Source organism: Balaenoptera ricei, chromosome 7 (genome assembly GCF_028023285.1).
Source record: "Balaenoptera ricei isolate mBalRic1 chromosome 7, mBalRic1.hap2, whole genome shotgun sequence".
Taxonomy (NCBI): domain Eukaryota; kingdom Metazoa; phylum Chordata; class Mammalia; order Artiodactyla; family Balaenopteridae; genus Balaenoptera; species Balaenoptera ricei.
This window is the reverse complement of record NC_082645.1, coordinates 94,893,502-94,910,884: the sequence shown is the minus strand read 5'-3', so window position 1 is coordinate 94,910,884 and position 17,383 is coordinate 94,893,502. Positions and strand designations below refer to the sequence as shown.

The following is a 17,383-nucleotide window of genomic DNA, read 5'->3' as shown; positions in this document are numbered from 1 at the left end:
CACACCATTGTAAAGCAGTTATACTCCAATAAAGATGTTAAAAAAAAATTATACCTAAGACTACCCAGGGAAGTGAGTAAATTAGTATTAAGTCAGTAATTTATTATAGGTGCTAAGAAATAGGTTCAAAACAGCTCATACATAGGTAAACTGCCTCTGTGTCATCTGTGACATGGAAAGGAAGATAAGGCTTTTCAAAGCAGTTGCTTACATGAACTCTTTAAAGCTTGCTTTTGTTATGCTCATTTTCTGTATGCTGGTTGTGGCTGGAGAGGAGCCCTTTAAAAATCACCCCAGACCGTCTCTTCCGTGCCTTTGCTGTAGTGGGCACAATTTAAAGCTAGCCCCAAGACCTTCCCCCCACTGCCCCACTGCTGTTACTCCCATTATCACGCTACATCATATAGCAAAAGGGAAATGATCTGGGTAGGTCTAATCTCATCACCGGCCCTTAAAAAGCAGAGAGTTTCTCTTGGGAGGGGCAGACAAATTTGAAGCCTGAGAAGGACTCAAGGAATCACTGCTGGCTGGATGACTTGGGGGCCGTGTAAGAAGGAATACAGGTGTCTTCCAACAGCAGAGAGTGGCCCCTGGCTGACGGTCAGGAAGGAAAGGGGACCTCAGACCTAAAGCTGCCTGGTGCTGGATTCTGCCAAAACCCTGAATGAGCTGAGAAGTGGATTTTTCCCCAGATCGTTCCAGTAAGAGCCCAGACTAACTGACATCTTGATTTTGGCCTTGCAAGACCCTGAGCGGACAGATCAGCTGAGCCTGCCCAGATTTCCGGCCTAGGGAACCATGCGATGATAATAAATGTGTTCAGTTTTAAGCCTCTCAGTTTGTGGTAATGTGTTACGCGACAATGGAAAACTAATACTGATACACTTGTAATATACTTGTTTCTGTGTTACTACCTATAGAATGGTTAATTTTTTTTCCTGAGCAACGTACATTAGGACTGTGGAAGTGAAGTGGTATTCTTCTCGTTTTCTTTTTGTAAAAACAATAAGCCAATTTTGTTGTGAACAATTACAGCCAACCAATGAGGCTAGTCTTCCACTCCATCAAAAGAATATTAAATACACTGGAATATTTAAGGCCACAGAATTTCAAATGTCAGAGCTCCATCCATAACTCTTTGTGGAATTTTTGGTAAGTCAGTTTTGGAGAAGTTAATTGACTTATCCTTATAAAAGGGAATAGAAAGCATCAACATTGTGTACTGTAAAGAGAAATAATCAAGTGGCCCTTGAAGGAAATTGACTGCCCTTCTCTCCTCTAGTCACAGGAAGGCACTAGTGACATGACCAGGTGGGTGCAGAAGGAAGGGTGTAGGTCATGTATTTCTCCTTGTAATGTTCTTCCCCCTCAGACTTTCAGGAAACCATCACCAAAGCCCTGGGGGCTGTTTCTCACGGGCAGTTTGTCACTGCTCCCTGCTCCGCATCTCCTCAGATTAGATGCACGCGGGCACTTCAGCAGAGAGTCTACCCAAGGCTTTGGGCTATGTTCTGCTTGCCTCGGTGGGAAATGTAGTGCCAGATTAGGAACTAAACATAGATTGAACTTAATGAATAACCATCTCACTCCCCCTCTCACTTGCTGGTGCACGCTGGAAAAGTCCTCCCTGGGCTGAGGGGTTTCAGCGAGTCCCCTCACCAACTGAGCAAGATGGGGCTGGAGAAGTTGGTGCCCGTGATGGGAGTAAACCATAGAATTTTAGGCTAACAATATGGCCAAATGGGATGGAGGAGCGAAGACATCAATGCAGAAAGATGGCTTCCCCACCTCCACCCGTGGGGAGGAACGTCTCCTTCCAGCTGATTTTAGATGACAATGGAAAAGGAAAGCTTATCACTATATAGTGTCCTGCATCTACCATCCCCACTCGCTCTATCCTTGGTACACAGACATCCCCCCAGCCCCGCTAATCCCCCCACCCGCCAACGCCCGCCCAGGCCTCATCAATCCAGCCCTTCCCTGACACAGGGCAGCTCAATTCCTCTGCTTCTGTACCCAACAATCTGGTGACAGGGTTAACTTCTTGGAACTTTGTTTAGGGTTGAACCCTGGTGTCAACTGACCTTTCCATTCCTAAATCCCTCAGTCCCCTCTCTCAGCGCTCTTGAGTCCTGTCCGACAGACAATCTATCAATTCTAGCGTTAGAATAAAATTTTGTAGTTTACGTTTGTTATGTAGCTTCTGAAATTATAGTAGAAATAAACCCAGCTTGTCTTTACAACAGGAAAATAATAGAAGAATGCTTAGTTGAAATTGCAGACATATCATGTCTCATAAAATAAGAGCTAATAAAAACGTGGATCACATTTTCATATTCACTAAATTAGCCCTTTTACAAAAGATTTGTTTACTGCTGGGCTAAAACTGCCACAGAAGCTCAGCAAGCTACATGTAAATGTGTGTTTAGCAATCATGGTAGAATAACAATACTAACAATTATTATTATTATTGTCATTATTATTATTATTATTTAGACTACTGAGCACTATTTATCTAAACAACTTAGGGAATGTTTGCAGTTTTAGCTGAGTTTGGATAAGTTATCTGTAAATAAAAACTGGGTTTTAGAGATTTTTAGCCACCACCTTCATCTTTTTGGCGGATACATATAGTTTATGGCTGTGGCTATTTCTGCCGATGGGGTTACCTGGTGAGGACCTCTACACTGTATAAAAGGGCCTGCAGCGATGTCGCAAGAGCAGCCATGGCGGCGATCTCCTCTCGGGCAGCGGGTCCTGTCTCCACTTGTGACGTTTGCCTCTTTAGCTTTTGTAGGTAACATGGCACCAAAGCTTCCAAGACCATCAGCATCTGAAGACTTTAATCAACGGACAGAAAACCAAATCACGTTTTTACATCCTACTTGATATTTTGGAGCACGGAGAAATGGAGAGCCTCTAGAGAGTTGGGAAATTCTGAATCCCCTTCCCACTCCACCCAAGTCAAGAGTAATTAAAGCTGCTGGAAATATCGACCAACACTAATTAATTAGTTAATTAAGCACCGGATAAAAGGTGATAAAATTCTGCATTTAGGAAGAATATTATCTACTTGGGAGAGTTAGCATATATACAATTGGTTGAAAGAACAATAGAATGGTAACAGGCAGAGCTATTCAGTCAATCAGAGAAACAAGCTTCACAATCATCAACAAAGCTTCCATTCAGTAATTTGCAACAAATCTGAGACAAAATAAAACCCTTCTTTAGGAGGCTGGCTTCTTAAAGCTTAAGCAATTTTACAGCAAGAGTCTAGTCTGGAAACAGTCACTGTGATGCAGGTATGAAAATGGCTGCTTACTAGTGTGAATAATTTAAAAATTCAGCTATATTTTGCTATCAAGAGACATTAAATATAAGTATATAGAAATGTTGAACGTGAAAGTAAGAGCAAACACCAAAAGAATGCTGATGTAACTATTATGTCAGACAAAACAGACTTCAAGGTAAGTTAAAGATGGAAATTTCATAATTGTAAAAAGACATATTACCAGACATCAGACTTTTTATAAAACTATCATAATTAAGACAGTATAATATTGGTGCAAGGAAAGACAAATAGATATATGAAACAGAATAAGGAGTCCAAGACAGATCCACAGATACTTGATTTATAACAAAGATGACACTGCAGTGCAATGGGGAAAGGCTAGTCTTTTCTATAAATGGTGCTGGGTCTATTGCTTATTAGATATCTCTATGGGAAAAATAAACTTTGACCCTTACTTTACACCATACCAAAATTAATTCCAGATGGCTTGTTAATCTAAATGTTAAGATAAAAACAAAAAAGCACCTAGCATATAAGGGGATAGATTCATAACCTTGAGTTAGCCAAGATTTCATAAGAGGACACAGAAAGCACTAAAAAATAGGAAAAAGGTGATACATTGGACTATATTAAAATGAAGAGCTCTGTTCATCAAAAGACAACCTTAGGGGAGTAAAATTATAAGCCACAGAGTAAGAGATGTTATTTGAAATACAAGTAGCCAGGGGTGTGCTGGAATGGCTAAATAACCTGTCAAGAAGGCCTACTGGACAACCCTCAGAATGGGAGAAAATATTTGCAACTGAAGCAACTGACAAAGGATTAATCTCCAAAATATACAAACAGCTCATGCAGCTCAAGATCAAAAAAACAAACAACCCAATCAAAAAATGGGTGGAAGACCTAAACAGACATTTCTCCAAAGAAGACATACAGATGGCCAACAAACACATGAAAAGGTGCTCAACATCACTAATTATTAGAGAAATGCAAATCAAAACTACAATGCAGTATCACCTCACACCTGTCAGAATGGCCATCATCAAAATATCCACAAACAACAAATGCTGGAGAGGGTGTGGAGAAAAGGGAACCCTCTTACACTGTTGGTGGGAATGTAAACTGATGCATCCACTATGGAGAACAGTATGGAGGTTCCTTAAAAAACTAAAAATAAAACTACCATATGACCCAGCAATCCCACTACTGGGCATATACCCAGAGAAAACCATAATTCAAAAAGATACATGCACCCCAAGGTTCATTGCAGAACTATTTACAATAGTCAGGACATGGAAGCAAACTAATTGTTCATCAACAGAGGAATGGATAAAGATGATGTGGTACATATATACACTGGAATATTACTCAGCCATAAAAAGGAACAAAATTGGATCATTTGCAGAGATGTGGACGGACCTAGAGATTGTCATACAGAGTGAAGTAAGTGAGATAGAGAAAAACAAATATTGCATATTAACGCATATGTGGAATCTAGAAAAATCGTATAGATGATCTTATTTGCAAAGCAGAAATAGAGACACAGACATAGAGAACAAACGTATGGATACCAAGAGGGAAGGGGGGGATGGGATGAACTGGGAGATTGGGATGGGATTAACATATATACACTATTGATATTATGTGTAAAATAGATAACTAATGAGGACCTTCTGTATAGCACAGGGAACTCTACTCAATGCTCTGTGGTGACCTAAATGGGAAGGAAATCCAAAAAAGAGGAGGTATATGTATAGCTGATTCACTTTGCTTTACAGCAGAAACTAATACAACATCGTAAAGCAACTATACTCCAATAAAAATTAATTAAAAAAAAAATTAATTAAAAAAAAAAGGCCTACCGTAAGCATCTCTTTCCAACACCACATTCAATGATGTCATTCTGGTATTTTGCATTCAGCAATTGCTACATATTCGCAAATTGGCAATGCTACAATCAGAACTCTTTCCCCCAGAGAGTTGGTTGTTAAATGTTTACCAGCACACCACTCTATATAAGTTAAAATGTACTTATGTCAGACTCTTTAAAAAAAATTCTATATATCAAATAAAAATGACTGATAATCTCATTTAAAAATGGGTAGAATACTTCAATAGGCCCTTTGCAAAAGTAGATATCCAAATTCCAGTAAACAATCTGAAAGGCTTCCAAACCTTTTAATTTGCTGGAGGGAAATGGGAATTAAAACCACAATGAGATATCACTATAAGCCAACAAAAACAGCTAAAATAAAAAAGACTGACAATACAAAGTGTTGATGAGGCTGTAGAGTACTGGAACACTTATACACTGCTGGCGGGAGTGAAAACTGATAAAAGCACTCTGGAAAACTTTTTGGTAGTATCTACTAGAGCAAAACATATACATACTCTATGATCTAGCAGAGCATTTCTACCCACAGAGACGCATATATATGTGCACACAAAGATATACAAAAATGTTCACTGCAGCATTATTGGTAATAGCTTCAAACTGGACACAACACAAATGTCTGTCAACAAAAGAAGAAATACACAAATTGCAGCATAGCCATACAATAGAATATTATAGACAAATGAAGAACTATTGTTATACACGATTGCGTGGATGAATCTCATGAAATAATACTGAATAACAGAAGTCAGACATTAAAAAATACCTACCATATTATTTCATTGTAGTTGAGTTCAGAAACAGATAAAGCTGATTTGTGATGTTGGAAATCAGGATAGTGGTTCTTTTATCTGATTTTTCAATTTGAGTGGTAGTTACACTGATGTGTTAACTTTGTATACATTCATGAAACTATAAAATTACAATTTGTAAAAACTTTCTTGTATGAATATTTAAATAAAATACATTATTTAAAAAAAAATTTAAGCACAACAGGGACTTGGTATTACAAATGTTGAAGTCTTATAAGAATTGAATTTATTCCCATGAAACATATCCTAGGGAACAACTACTTAAGAGATCCTGGCTCCACCCAGGAATTAAGAACAGTTCTGGCTTAAACAGAGCAGAATAAGGTATTAGGGAGGTTTTTAAAAAAAATTTGAATTTAGCTTAACAGTATTGGATTCTGGCTTTTAACTCACAATGACAAGAGAATTTGATTGTGAACTCTAATTCCTTTTGATTTCAATGTGTTTGGATTTTAACTTGAAAGTGTCCTTCATATCTCATTGGGAATTTGATAATGCGAGGAATTTTTAGTCAAATTTAGGGCTTCTCTATGCTGTTAACATTTTAATATTAGAGAATCTTTATACATTTTATCATTGCAGTGTCTTCATGTTATCACTTAACCACACAGCAGAATCTCTGATACACCCTAATAACATGGTACTGGATATGCTTGGAGTGGAAAATAGAAGAGGGGGTATTTTGACACTTAGGAATCGAGTGGACTTGGAGTTAAGTTAATGCAAGGTTTTGATCCATTTCTGAACCTTTTATGGAGCTGTGATTTTGTAGGAGGAGCCCAAGGAAAGGAGGATGAGGACCGTCCTGAGAGAGGGTAGATTTGCCCTCCTGAGGCAGGGTTGACCAGGGGCATAGTGTTTAATCCCCACTGCTTAAGACAAAATAAGGTGGGAATGTTGGGGATGGGGGTGGCATTTTTTACTTATTCCTCATGTTTCCTTCCAGCAGAGAGAGTTCAGTCCATATCAATCCCGGTTCCTCTTTGCCCTTTTACTCATTCTGTTCTGCAGAAGACAAAGACTTACTTGAGGGGCAAATTGATACAGACATACTGGGCAAAATCAGCTCAGCTCTTTTCCTTTTCCTGGAAAAGCCTGCCAACAGGGCTTCTATCCTCTGCTGTGAGTTCTCAGGGCAGTCCTGTTTCAAGCCTGATTCCCCTACTTAATCTTTCTCAGTAGTAAAGGTGATATTTCAACCTCCCTTCTGCCTTCCTCCTTGCCTTCCTTCATTTATTTAGAACATGGGCAAGAAAGAAGTCACTCTTCACTGGATCCTTCCAGAAACCTCAACTCCTTCCTCAAACCTCTTATGACTGACACCGTTTCAGGAGTTTCTGAGAAAGGATAAAGAGGACCCTCAAGATGGCTATGATATTCAGCTCAGGCAAGGAGAGCAGAGATTTACACCAGAGGCTGTGGTAAGAATAAACTGTATGCATTTTCTTCAGGTGGCTCCTTATGTTTACACACTTGGTTGGTAAGAGGGCAGGAGAGGTAAGGTGACTTGGCTCAGCGCCTCGAGATGGCTGAGCAACAGATTTCATAAGGGAAAACTTCAAAATAAATTGCTCTGGGACCAGAAAGGAGAGATTATTTGCAGTGGGGGGACTGGGAAATGCACTGTGGAGATGGGGCGGAGGTCACCCTGCTTGTCAGCGGGATGTTCTGACCCTACCATTTGCTCTCTCTGTCCCAGCGGTGTGTGAGGAGATAGTACATAATGAACAAACTGATGGAAGAATATTATATAATGGTATTACACTCTAAGATTAATCCTGAATAATAAAACAGTCTGGGAATATCTGACCAGCTGTCTGCTGCTTTTTTCATTGATTACTTTAAAAATACAAATTCCCAGTCTTTTATCCAATTCATAATAACTATTCTGAAAGAATTTTTGACATAAAATAAAACTGACAATTGTTAAAATACCACTGAGTAGAATTTGTTATTTAATAAACATCTTGCTTCAGATGTTTATTCTACATTAAGAAACTACATCTTATGGGCGCCATTGAAATTTGACTTGGGGAAACTATGCAGTAATGATCAAAACCTGAAACACAAAAGCTCAAAATGATAGAAACTCTAATAAGCAAAGTTTGACACAGACCAAGATAAAAGAAGTCCTCCCCCAAAACTTAATCAATGAATGTAAACTTTATTATAAATTTTACATAGAAAGAAAATAATTTCAATGAAAAGAACTTTGATAAAATAAAAATGAAAAGTTGAAAGTGGCTTATTTGCAACATAAAATGACTGATTGAGGAATTAAACTGGCATAAATAAATTAGAAAATAATCCCTTAATGAAAATTTATAGGTATAATTATGATTAAGATGTTTGTATTTATAAAGTCATAGTCAAAATATCCTTGGGGTCAAAATATCCACTGCGTTAAAATAGTAGAGTTGCAATAGTTGGGTCAATATTTTTCTACACTAATTGAAAACCAGAAGTAGACTTAAGGAGGAATATGAGAAATTGATAAGGAGATTTGATCAAACGGACAGAATTAAGAATTTTAAGTAATGTGGAAATCTGTAAGCCCCAAGCAATCTTTACATCCCAAGTAGATCACTATGCTTTACTTTCAGATCAGATATACATCTCTATCTAGTGTTCCATAAATCACCTGATCTATAGATGCTTCAGGATAGGCTTGACTATTAGGTTAGAACTGGACTGGTATGAACGGACAAGTGCTAGTTCTCTGTTTGCTTCACCAGGAGACTCACTAGTCACCTTCCCTTTCACTTCAAACCTGAGTCAGAGTCACAACTCACCCTGAGCACATGAGATCAACAGCTGGTCCGAGGAGGTAGGACCAATGTGGGTGACTCTGGGTTAGATCAGAGCCAGCATCCTTGAGTTGAGAGAACACTCAGATAAGATTTATATTTTATTCCTTGTGTGACAGGAGTTTGTAGTCTCAGTTCTTTGAATTTACATCAGAAAGGTGATAACCTACCTAGATCTGGCAGTCTTAACAGAGGAGCAATACCCTGGAATAATTTATTAGCCCATCCTTCTCTCAAAAGAAAGAAAGTTGAGGCAAAAACTGTGATATGTTTATGACTAATTCATATTTTTATTTTCAAACTATTTTCTTACCACAAAGGCCTATGCAAGAAGAATTACAAATGAGAGAAATAGGAACATGGAAACAGTTGGCTGTTATCTGATTCATTCATTTTATAAATTTATATTGTTATATCATCTATGGAATACAGCACTATATTGGGCATTGGAAGGTATATCACATATACTAAGAATATGGTAGAATACAATCTAATGCTTTGTTTATGGGTTAGATATTACAAGAAAAAATCAAAGTAGATTGAGAAATTAAGAGGGAGAGATTTCCTAATGTTGAATTGAGGAAGAGGAGGGAAGGCCATAGGGTTGGTTAAGCCAGAATTATGGAACATTTGGAAGGAATGCAGCTCTTATCTTTAAGCAGTAGATTACATAAAAAGGGGCTATCCATAATTCATTTGAATTATTGTCTCTGCCTTTAGTATACCTATTTTAATAGAGAGATGAGACTGATTTTCACTTCACATATTATATATATATGTAAATAAAATCAGATCAGAGCCAACATCCTAGAACTGGAAATAACACTCTCCATGGTGAGTCCTTTGGATTCCTTGCACTTGGCAAAATGACAGGCAAGATTTCTCTTCCTGCTCTTTGTGTGACAGAAGTTCTTATTGCTCCTTGAAAGGAGTTTTCTTAAATAGCTTAAATGTCTTTTCTGAAATTTTATTTGCTATTAATTTCTGTTACATGTGAGGATATTTCCTAAACAAGACTAAAACAAGTTAGCCACTTCACAATTTCCAAATTAGGGGATTTCAAATTGATGAAGATTTACTATATTTTTCATAACCTCTGCTATGACAAGTTCCCTAAATTTAGTTTTTGAAAACGTACTTGCCAGAACATTACAGGCTAATATTAGCAAACATAACCTTTGTAGTCACTCAATTTTATTTCCTTTGCCATACTTACTTATTACAAGGCACAGAATAAAAGGCTGCAGTTACCTTCTGAACGACTCAGGAGCATATGCCACCACAGTAACACAGAGCTTAATGGCTTCACTTATAGAGAAAGTCAGGTCTTCGTTTCCATAGCAGAAATCTGAAGGGACAGAAGGTCAAGGCACACGATCAGAGTGGATTCCACCAGGGATAAAGAAGAATTTATTACTCCTAACACTTTCTTTCCAGTTATATTTTGTAGGCATTTCTTTGTTAGACTTTATTCCTAAACTGTGAACACTTAATATCCTCATCTAAAGGGACTAAAAATTCTGTTCTATTTTTGAATATTCAGATGACAAATAAAAGTGCTTTTTTTTGGTAGTTTAAAAAAACTCATCTAATAGAAGGATATTTGGATGCTCTAAGGTAAGACATGAGACTCCATCTTTGAATACCTCTAATTGTACACATTCCATGATAATAAAAGCTTGTCTTAAAGGGTTATTCACTTAGAATTGCCCAGGAAAACCCAGTTTTCTGAAAACTACAGTGGTCTATTGAGCCCCCCTTTTAATACAATTTTCATGGCAGAGAATCCTTTACATTTTAAGATTTACAAGAAATTTAAGAAAAACAGGAGATAGGAAAACGTACTCATTTCATTTATAGCACCGTTCCACTTATTTTTGCTGTTTTGATTTAGTTCAAAATATTCAGTATAAGGTTGTTTAAAAAAAGAAAGATTACAAAAAGAAAAAGAATGTCAAGGCAAGTTTTGCTTTTACCTAATGACTTAAGAGGCTTCTCAGCTTTGACCAGCTCTAAGATGTCTAGGATGTCAGTGGTCTCCCCCTCCAGCGACTGCAGCAAGTCAAACAGGCACTGAGCTGACACGCCTTTGCTGGAGCCAGTATTGGCAGCGTCCTGTACAAAGAAAAGCCATTTTAGTCCATCATTAAAAAGTCTACAAATAACAAATTCTGGAGAGGGTGTGGAGAAAAGGGAACCCTCATACCCTGTTGGTGGGGATGTAAGTTGGTGCAGCCACTGTGGAAAACAGAATGGAGGTTCCTGAAAAAAACTAAAAATAGAGTTGCCGTATGATCCAGCAATCCCACTCCTGGGCATATACCCAGAGGAAACTCTAACTCAAAATGACACATGCACCCATATGTTCATAGCATCACTATTCACAGAAGGCAAAACATGGAAACAACCTAAATGTCCATCGACAGATGAATGGATAAAGAAGATGTGGTATATATATACAATGGAATCCTACTCAGCCATAAAAATAATGAAATAATGCCATCTGCAGCAACATGGATGGACCTAGAGATTATCATACTAAGTGAAGTTAGAAAGACAAATACCATATGATATCACTTATATGTGGAATCTAAAGTATGACACAAATGAACTTATCTATGAAATAGACTCACAGACACAGAACAGAATTGTGGTTGCCAAGGGGGGTGAAGGGGGATGGATTGGGAGTTTGGGATTAGCAGATGCAAACTATTATATATAGAATGGATAAACAACAAGGTCCTACTGTATAGCATAGGGAACTATATTCAATATCCTGTGATAAACCATAATGGAAAAGAATATAAAAAAGATGTATATATCTATATGTATAACTGAATCATTGTGCTGTACAGCAGAAATTAACACAACATTGTAAATCAACCATACTTCAATTAAAAACAAAAGAAAAGCCGTTTTACTTTATTAATTCCTACATCAGTACTAACATGGTTTGATCAGGAATACAAGTTTCATAAACACTGCCATTGATAACAATACCTAGGCAGTATTCAGCTTACAGAATTCTGCATTCAACCATGCTACTGTATGGCGTGAACACCTGACTTTTAAGGGATCTATTAAATGCTAATCTAGTACAAAAGAGATATTTGTGGAAACTCATAAAAATACAGCAACATGTGAACTGCCAGTAAAGTTCATGCCTATGTTTTCTCTGGTCTATGATAGTGGGACTCAGCATTCCCCCCCAAATTTCCATAATGGATTAGTTGAATACATCAAATATGTTTGAGAAACAGATGAATTTTTTGACAACCCTGGGAATTTTACAGGTCTTATTTGATAATCTATCTCCAGAATGGAGATACTTACCATCTCAAATCTCTGTAAAATGACTTTGATTCATTCATTAAAACAACAAATCCTCCTGGGCATATATCCAGAGAAAACTCTAATTCAAAAAGATACATGCACCCCAATGTTCATTGCAGCACTATTTACAATAGCCAGGACATGGAAGCAACCTAAATGTCCATCGACAAAGGAATGAATAAAGAAGACGTGGTATATATATACAATGGAATATTACTCAGCCATAAAAAGAATGAAATAATGCCATTTGCAGCAACATGGATGGACCTAGAGATTATCATACTAAGTGAAGTAAGTCAGAAAGAGAAAAACAAATATCGTATATTAACACATATATGTGGAATCTAGAAAAATGGTATAGATGATCTTATTTGCAAAGCAGAAATAGAGACACAGATGTAGAGAACAAATGTATGGATACCAAGGGGGAAAGGGGGGTGGTGGGATGACTTGGGAGATTGGGATCGGCATATATACACTACTATGTATAAAATAGATAACTAATGAGAATCTACTATATAGCACAGGGAACTCTACTCAGTGCTCTGTGGTGACCTAAATGGGAAGGAAATCCAAAAAAGAGGGGATATATGTATACATATAGCTGATTCACTTTGCTCTACAACAGAAACTAACACAACACTGTAAAGCAACTATACTCCAATAAAAATTAATTTTTAAAAAAAACCTCATTAAATTCCTACTATGTGCCAGGCACCATTTTGTGCACTGCAGTTATAGCAAAACAAAAACAAAAACAAACAAACAAAACAACAACTAAAAACAAGCAAAAGGCAAGCAAAAACCAGACAAATGTCTCGTTTTAACGGAGCTCAAATTCTATTGTGGGGTGTGGTAAAGATACATATTAGTGAAACAAATACATATATTACATGTGATATGGTATAAATGCTCTGCAGAAAAATAAAAATAAAGCAGGGTAAGTGCTAGAGAGTGATAGAACAAAATGAGAATCAGGAACTCTTCCTTTTATCATTTTCCATTTTCCATCCTTTCATTAACTGAGTATAAAAAACCAGAGAGTTGATCTATTTACATCCATGGGGCCGAAATGAGGGTTGAAGAGAAATGTTGAAGAGAGAAGATTTTCTTGTTGAAAGAGAAATAATTTTTGGAATTTATATCCCATTGCTTGCATGAAGAGAGCTGAGAGACTGATTATACCAATGGACAATGACTAGGCCGTACATAAATATAGAACTCTGATCTACCATCTGCAGTAACCAGCCCAGGAGTCCCTGGCTGTAGTGAGCCCTGAATAAGGAGACTTTGCTTTCCTCATTGGGTTGGTCTTCCTTTATTTCCACAGAGCTTACTCACAGGAAACTCCAGGAGAGGGGCCACACTTGCAAACAACTGGAGCACAAAGGGCTTCCGGTGTAGAATGTAGAACTGATGGCAGGCGAATTCAATGGCTTGACGCAACTGGGGATTGCTTTCATAGTCAGAGTACACCTATGGAAAAATGTCACCATATTCAGAAAATTCCTTAACAGTCTACTAGAGTTGTGTTTGCTTTTAAAACTCATAGCCATGGGAAGCATGGACGGAAATGACTAATTTCATAAACTGATGGAGGGGAGTGTAAAATGGTATATACCTTCTTGAGAGAAATCTGGCAATATACATAGAAATCCTAAAAATATAAATGTTTTATATTTATGTACTTATATAAGTACACTTATATACTCATATATATATAAGTATATTTATATTTAATTCTAAAAATATAAATATACTTTTTTCTTGGGAAGTTTGTGACTAGTGATTTTTCTTAAGAAAACAGTTAGACAAATGTACAAAGATACATATACAATAATGACTGCTGCAAGGTTGCTTAAAATAGTAGAAAATTTGAAACAACTTATAAATTATTCATAAATTGGGGTTAAGTGTATTATGTATATGCATTCGACAGAATACTATCAGTTACTTTTTAAAAGATGCTATATAGTGCTACAGGGAAAATTCCCACAATATTCTTAGTGTCACATTAAAAAAGGTAGGTAACAAACTTGAATATATGGTATGATTCAACTTGTTTTAGAAAAAGTAGGAGAGAGTACCAAGATTTTCAAGGTGTGTAAACGATGGTTATCTAGGAGGAGGATTATAGGTGATCTTTATTTTCTTCTTTAAGCTTTTCTTTATCTTTTGAATTTTATAATGAGCATTTATTGTTTTTGATAATTATTTTAAAAGTTATAGAGGAAATTCCAACTATCTAAAAATAGGACAGAGAGCCCTTGATGATATTATAAGTCAATTTCTTGCCCCTGTAGGTTGAGCAAATGTCACTTTACACGAGCATGTATTACTTCCATAATTCTATTAAAATTTCCATAAAAATGAGAACTAGGATGAGCCCCCCAGGCCCCTTCTGAACTTTATTCAGTACTCCTAACTGTAGCCACGTACACATTAGACATGACTAAGTGAACACTGTTCCTGCTACATTCACCTCCTCCAACCTTGTCGTACCAAATTTAATGGCAATGAAAATCTCTATTCAGATAGAGGTCGGAGACTCTCTTGGGAGAAACATCAACTGAACGCTTGCCATACATTTGAATAATGGTTCTCAAGCTTCCTAGGGCATCAAAACCACCTGGAGGTCTTGTAAAAACACAGATTACTGGGCCCTGACTCCAGAGTTTCTGATTAAGTAGCACTGGGATGGAACCCAAGAATGTGCATTTCTAACAAATCCCCAGGGGATGCGGATGCTTCTGCAGCTGCTGCTCTAGAGGTTGCACTTTGAGAACCACTGGTCCAGAAGAAATGGGAAAGCACAGCCCAGGTCTGGGAGATCTCAGAATAGAATGGAATATTATGACCTTTTGGAAGTTTCTAGGGGGGTTTCATTTGGTGCCTTCTGAGGTCATAAAAGAAGATAATACCATCATTCAAAGTTTTGGTACAGATCTTGTTGACCTGTTCCATGCAGGAGAGGAGAGCCTGTGCACCTGCAGCATGGTGGGCAGAATCCACTGGTAGCCGCTGAGGGAGAAGAGGTGATTGAAGTGCACAGCGCTGTTGATGACCGTGGCCGCGTACTGCCTGAGCAGGGCACTGTCTTCTGGGTGCAGGATCAGAGCCCCGTTAAAAACGTTGAGGAAAAGCATGATTTCATCTCCCCAGGGAAACTCGCTCGGCATGCCCAGGAACATCTCCTCCAGGAGCTGGATCCACAAGCTTTTCTGAAGAGTGTCGAGGCCAAACAGCTCCTTCCCAGCTGTGAAACATGAAACAGCAGAGACAGAATTAGCCCCACGCCAATCCTGTCAGTGTGGAGGGCAATCAAACCCCAGGGCGCTGCTGTTTCCAGCTCAGGGACATGAAGATCTACTGCTGATACGCTTCCCAGAACAATATTGCAGCCACTGCTGTGACACCTCCTAGCCCTCCAAGTACTCTCTTCATCACCTCTTTGATTCAACTCTGTGGGCAAGACAGGGCAGGCAGGTGCAGTGTGTTGCTGCTGCATAAGCTGTGGCTTTGAGAAAAAATAAGTTATTGAGAAAATGGCAGGGCTGGGACTTGTTCTTGGTCTTTGAACTCATGGTCAGACTAGAGCTCTGTCTACTATTTCTCTGGAGCTTCTGGATGAAGATGTAGAGCATAGGGATGCTGATTTAAGTAAACTGTCCCAAATTAATAACTGAGTAACAGAGCGTGGTTTCAAAATGGGTCTCTTTCAATTTCTCTGTCTCAGTCTCTCTCTCTCTCTCTCAATTTGAATAATGGTTCTCAAGCTTCCTAGGGCATCAAAACCACCTGGAGGTCTTGTAAAAACACAGATTACTGGGCCCTGACTCCAGAGTTTCTAATTAAGAAGGTATAATTTAGATAGAGTAAAAGGCACAGATCATAAATGTAGAATTCAATGAATTTTGACAAAAATACCCACTCATGTAACCAACACACCAATCAATATATAGCCCATTTTCATCACCTGAGAAAGTTCTCTCATACCCCTTTCTGGGAAATCCATTCCCCCCAATCCAGAGGTAACTACTGTTCTGATTTCTGTCACTGTAGATTCGTTTTGCCTCCTCTTGAATGTCATATAAATACCTGTTCTTCACTTAGTCAAGTACTCTCCTAACAATATCACACTAATTCCTTCAATTGCTTACGATTAGCTTAGAGCAGTGGTCTCAGGATTTGGTCCTTGGAACAGAAGCACCAGCCTCACCTGGGAGCCTGTCAGAAATGCAAGTTCCCAAGCCCCATTCCAGAGCTACTGAATCAGAAACTCGGGGCTGGAGGGTGGGACCCAGCAATCTGTGTTTCATCAAGTTCTCTAGGTGATTCTGGTGCCCACTCAAGAGCTGAGAGCCACTAGCTTAGAGAACTGTCTGCCGATTAAGATAGAGATGTCCTCTAGCTGAGGACAAAAGAAGGGCAGGAGAAGAAGCCCAAGAGAGGAAATGCTTCTTTCTTGATACCTTGAGGATCGCTGAAGAGTGAAAACTCGGCATCAATAGCACTTCGAGGGAATGAGGGCAGTCGGAGGAGGTCTTCCTGGAGCATGGAGACGTGGGACTGCTTGTGGGCTGTGGGGATCTTCTGGGTGAGGGAGATGAGAAACAAAACCCTCCCCACTTCCTCCAGCTTCCGAGTGAATACCTACCAGCAGACAAAGGCAGGAGCAGATGAAAAGTAGAATTGGCAACTCTGAAATTACCAAGAGTGAAGAAACTGAAGTGAAAACTTTAATGGCAAACCGGGCTGATTAAAAATTGAAAGATGGGGGAAGTGAAATGAGAGAGAAATATTTTTTCTTTACCACATAGAAAGAGCAAACAATACTTAATTGACTCTCACTTCCTGCATCTGTCTGTTCTACAGAAGGAAGTGTTTCTTATGGAGTTTGCCAGCTAGAGGAGGAGCACAAGGCAAGCATTGTCAAGAACAGTTCAGTATTAAATACAGCCCATCTGTTTGGATGTCATAACATAGAAGACCTTCTCCAACAGGAGCCAGTCAGTTCCAATTGCTTCTATCATTTCTACTGATGCCTCACGCTGTTTCTGGGTTTGCCTCTTAAAGACTGAAATAGGTTCCAGGAAAAACCTATCTTGGAACAAAAGCTAATAGGACCTAGATTGGTGGCCCTTTAGCCCTGAGTTTAGATGACGTGAACATGGGTCTTTTGGTCCTTCTCTTAGTGCCTTTTCTGTTGCTGATCAGTGGGCAGGGGGATGTGACTAGGAAGATG

The 17,383-nt window shown here is 38.4% G+C and overlaps 1 protein-coding gene across 3 annotated transcripts in view; it reads right to left on the bottom strand.

The window, feature by feature from the left end:
• The window catches only part of UNC80 (unc-80 homolog, NALCN channel complex subunit), a 233,754-nt gene that overhangs the window by 36,032 nt on the left and 180,339 nt on the right, over window positions 1-17,383 (bottom strand). For all 3 annotated transcript variants that reach the window (XM_059927385.1, XM_059927384.1, XM_059927387.1), the window contains 6 exons: window positions 16,611-16,791; window positions 15,126-15,394; window positions 13,480-13,614; window positions 10,782-10,920; window positions 10,057-10,153; window positions 2,670-2,840 (listed from right to left, as the gene is read on the bottom strand). In XM_059927385.1, the coding sequence (XP_059783368.1) occupies window positions 2,670-2,840; window positions 10,057-10,153; window positions 10,782-10,920; window positions 13,480-13,614; window positions 15,126-15,394; window positions 16,611-16,791 (992 nt within the window). The remainder of the gene's footprint in view (window positions 1-2,669; window positions 2,841-10,056; window positions 10,154-10,781; window positions 10,921-13,479; window positions 13,615-15,125; window positions 15,395-16,610; window positions 16,792-17,383) is intronic.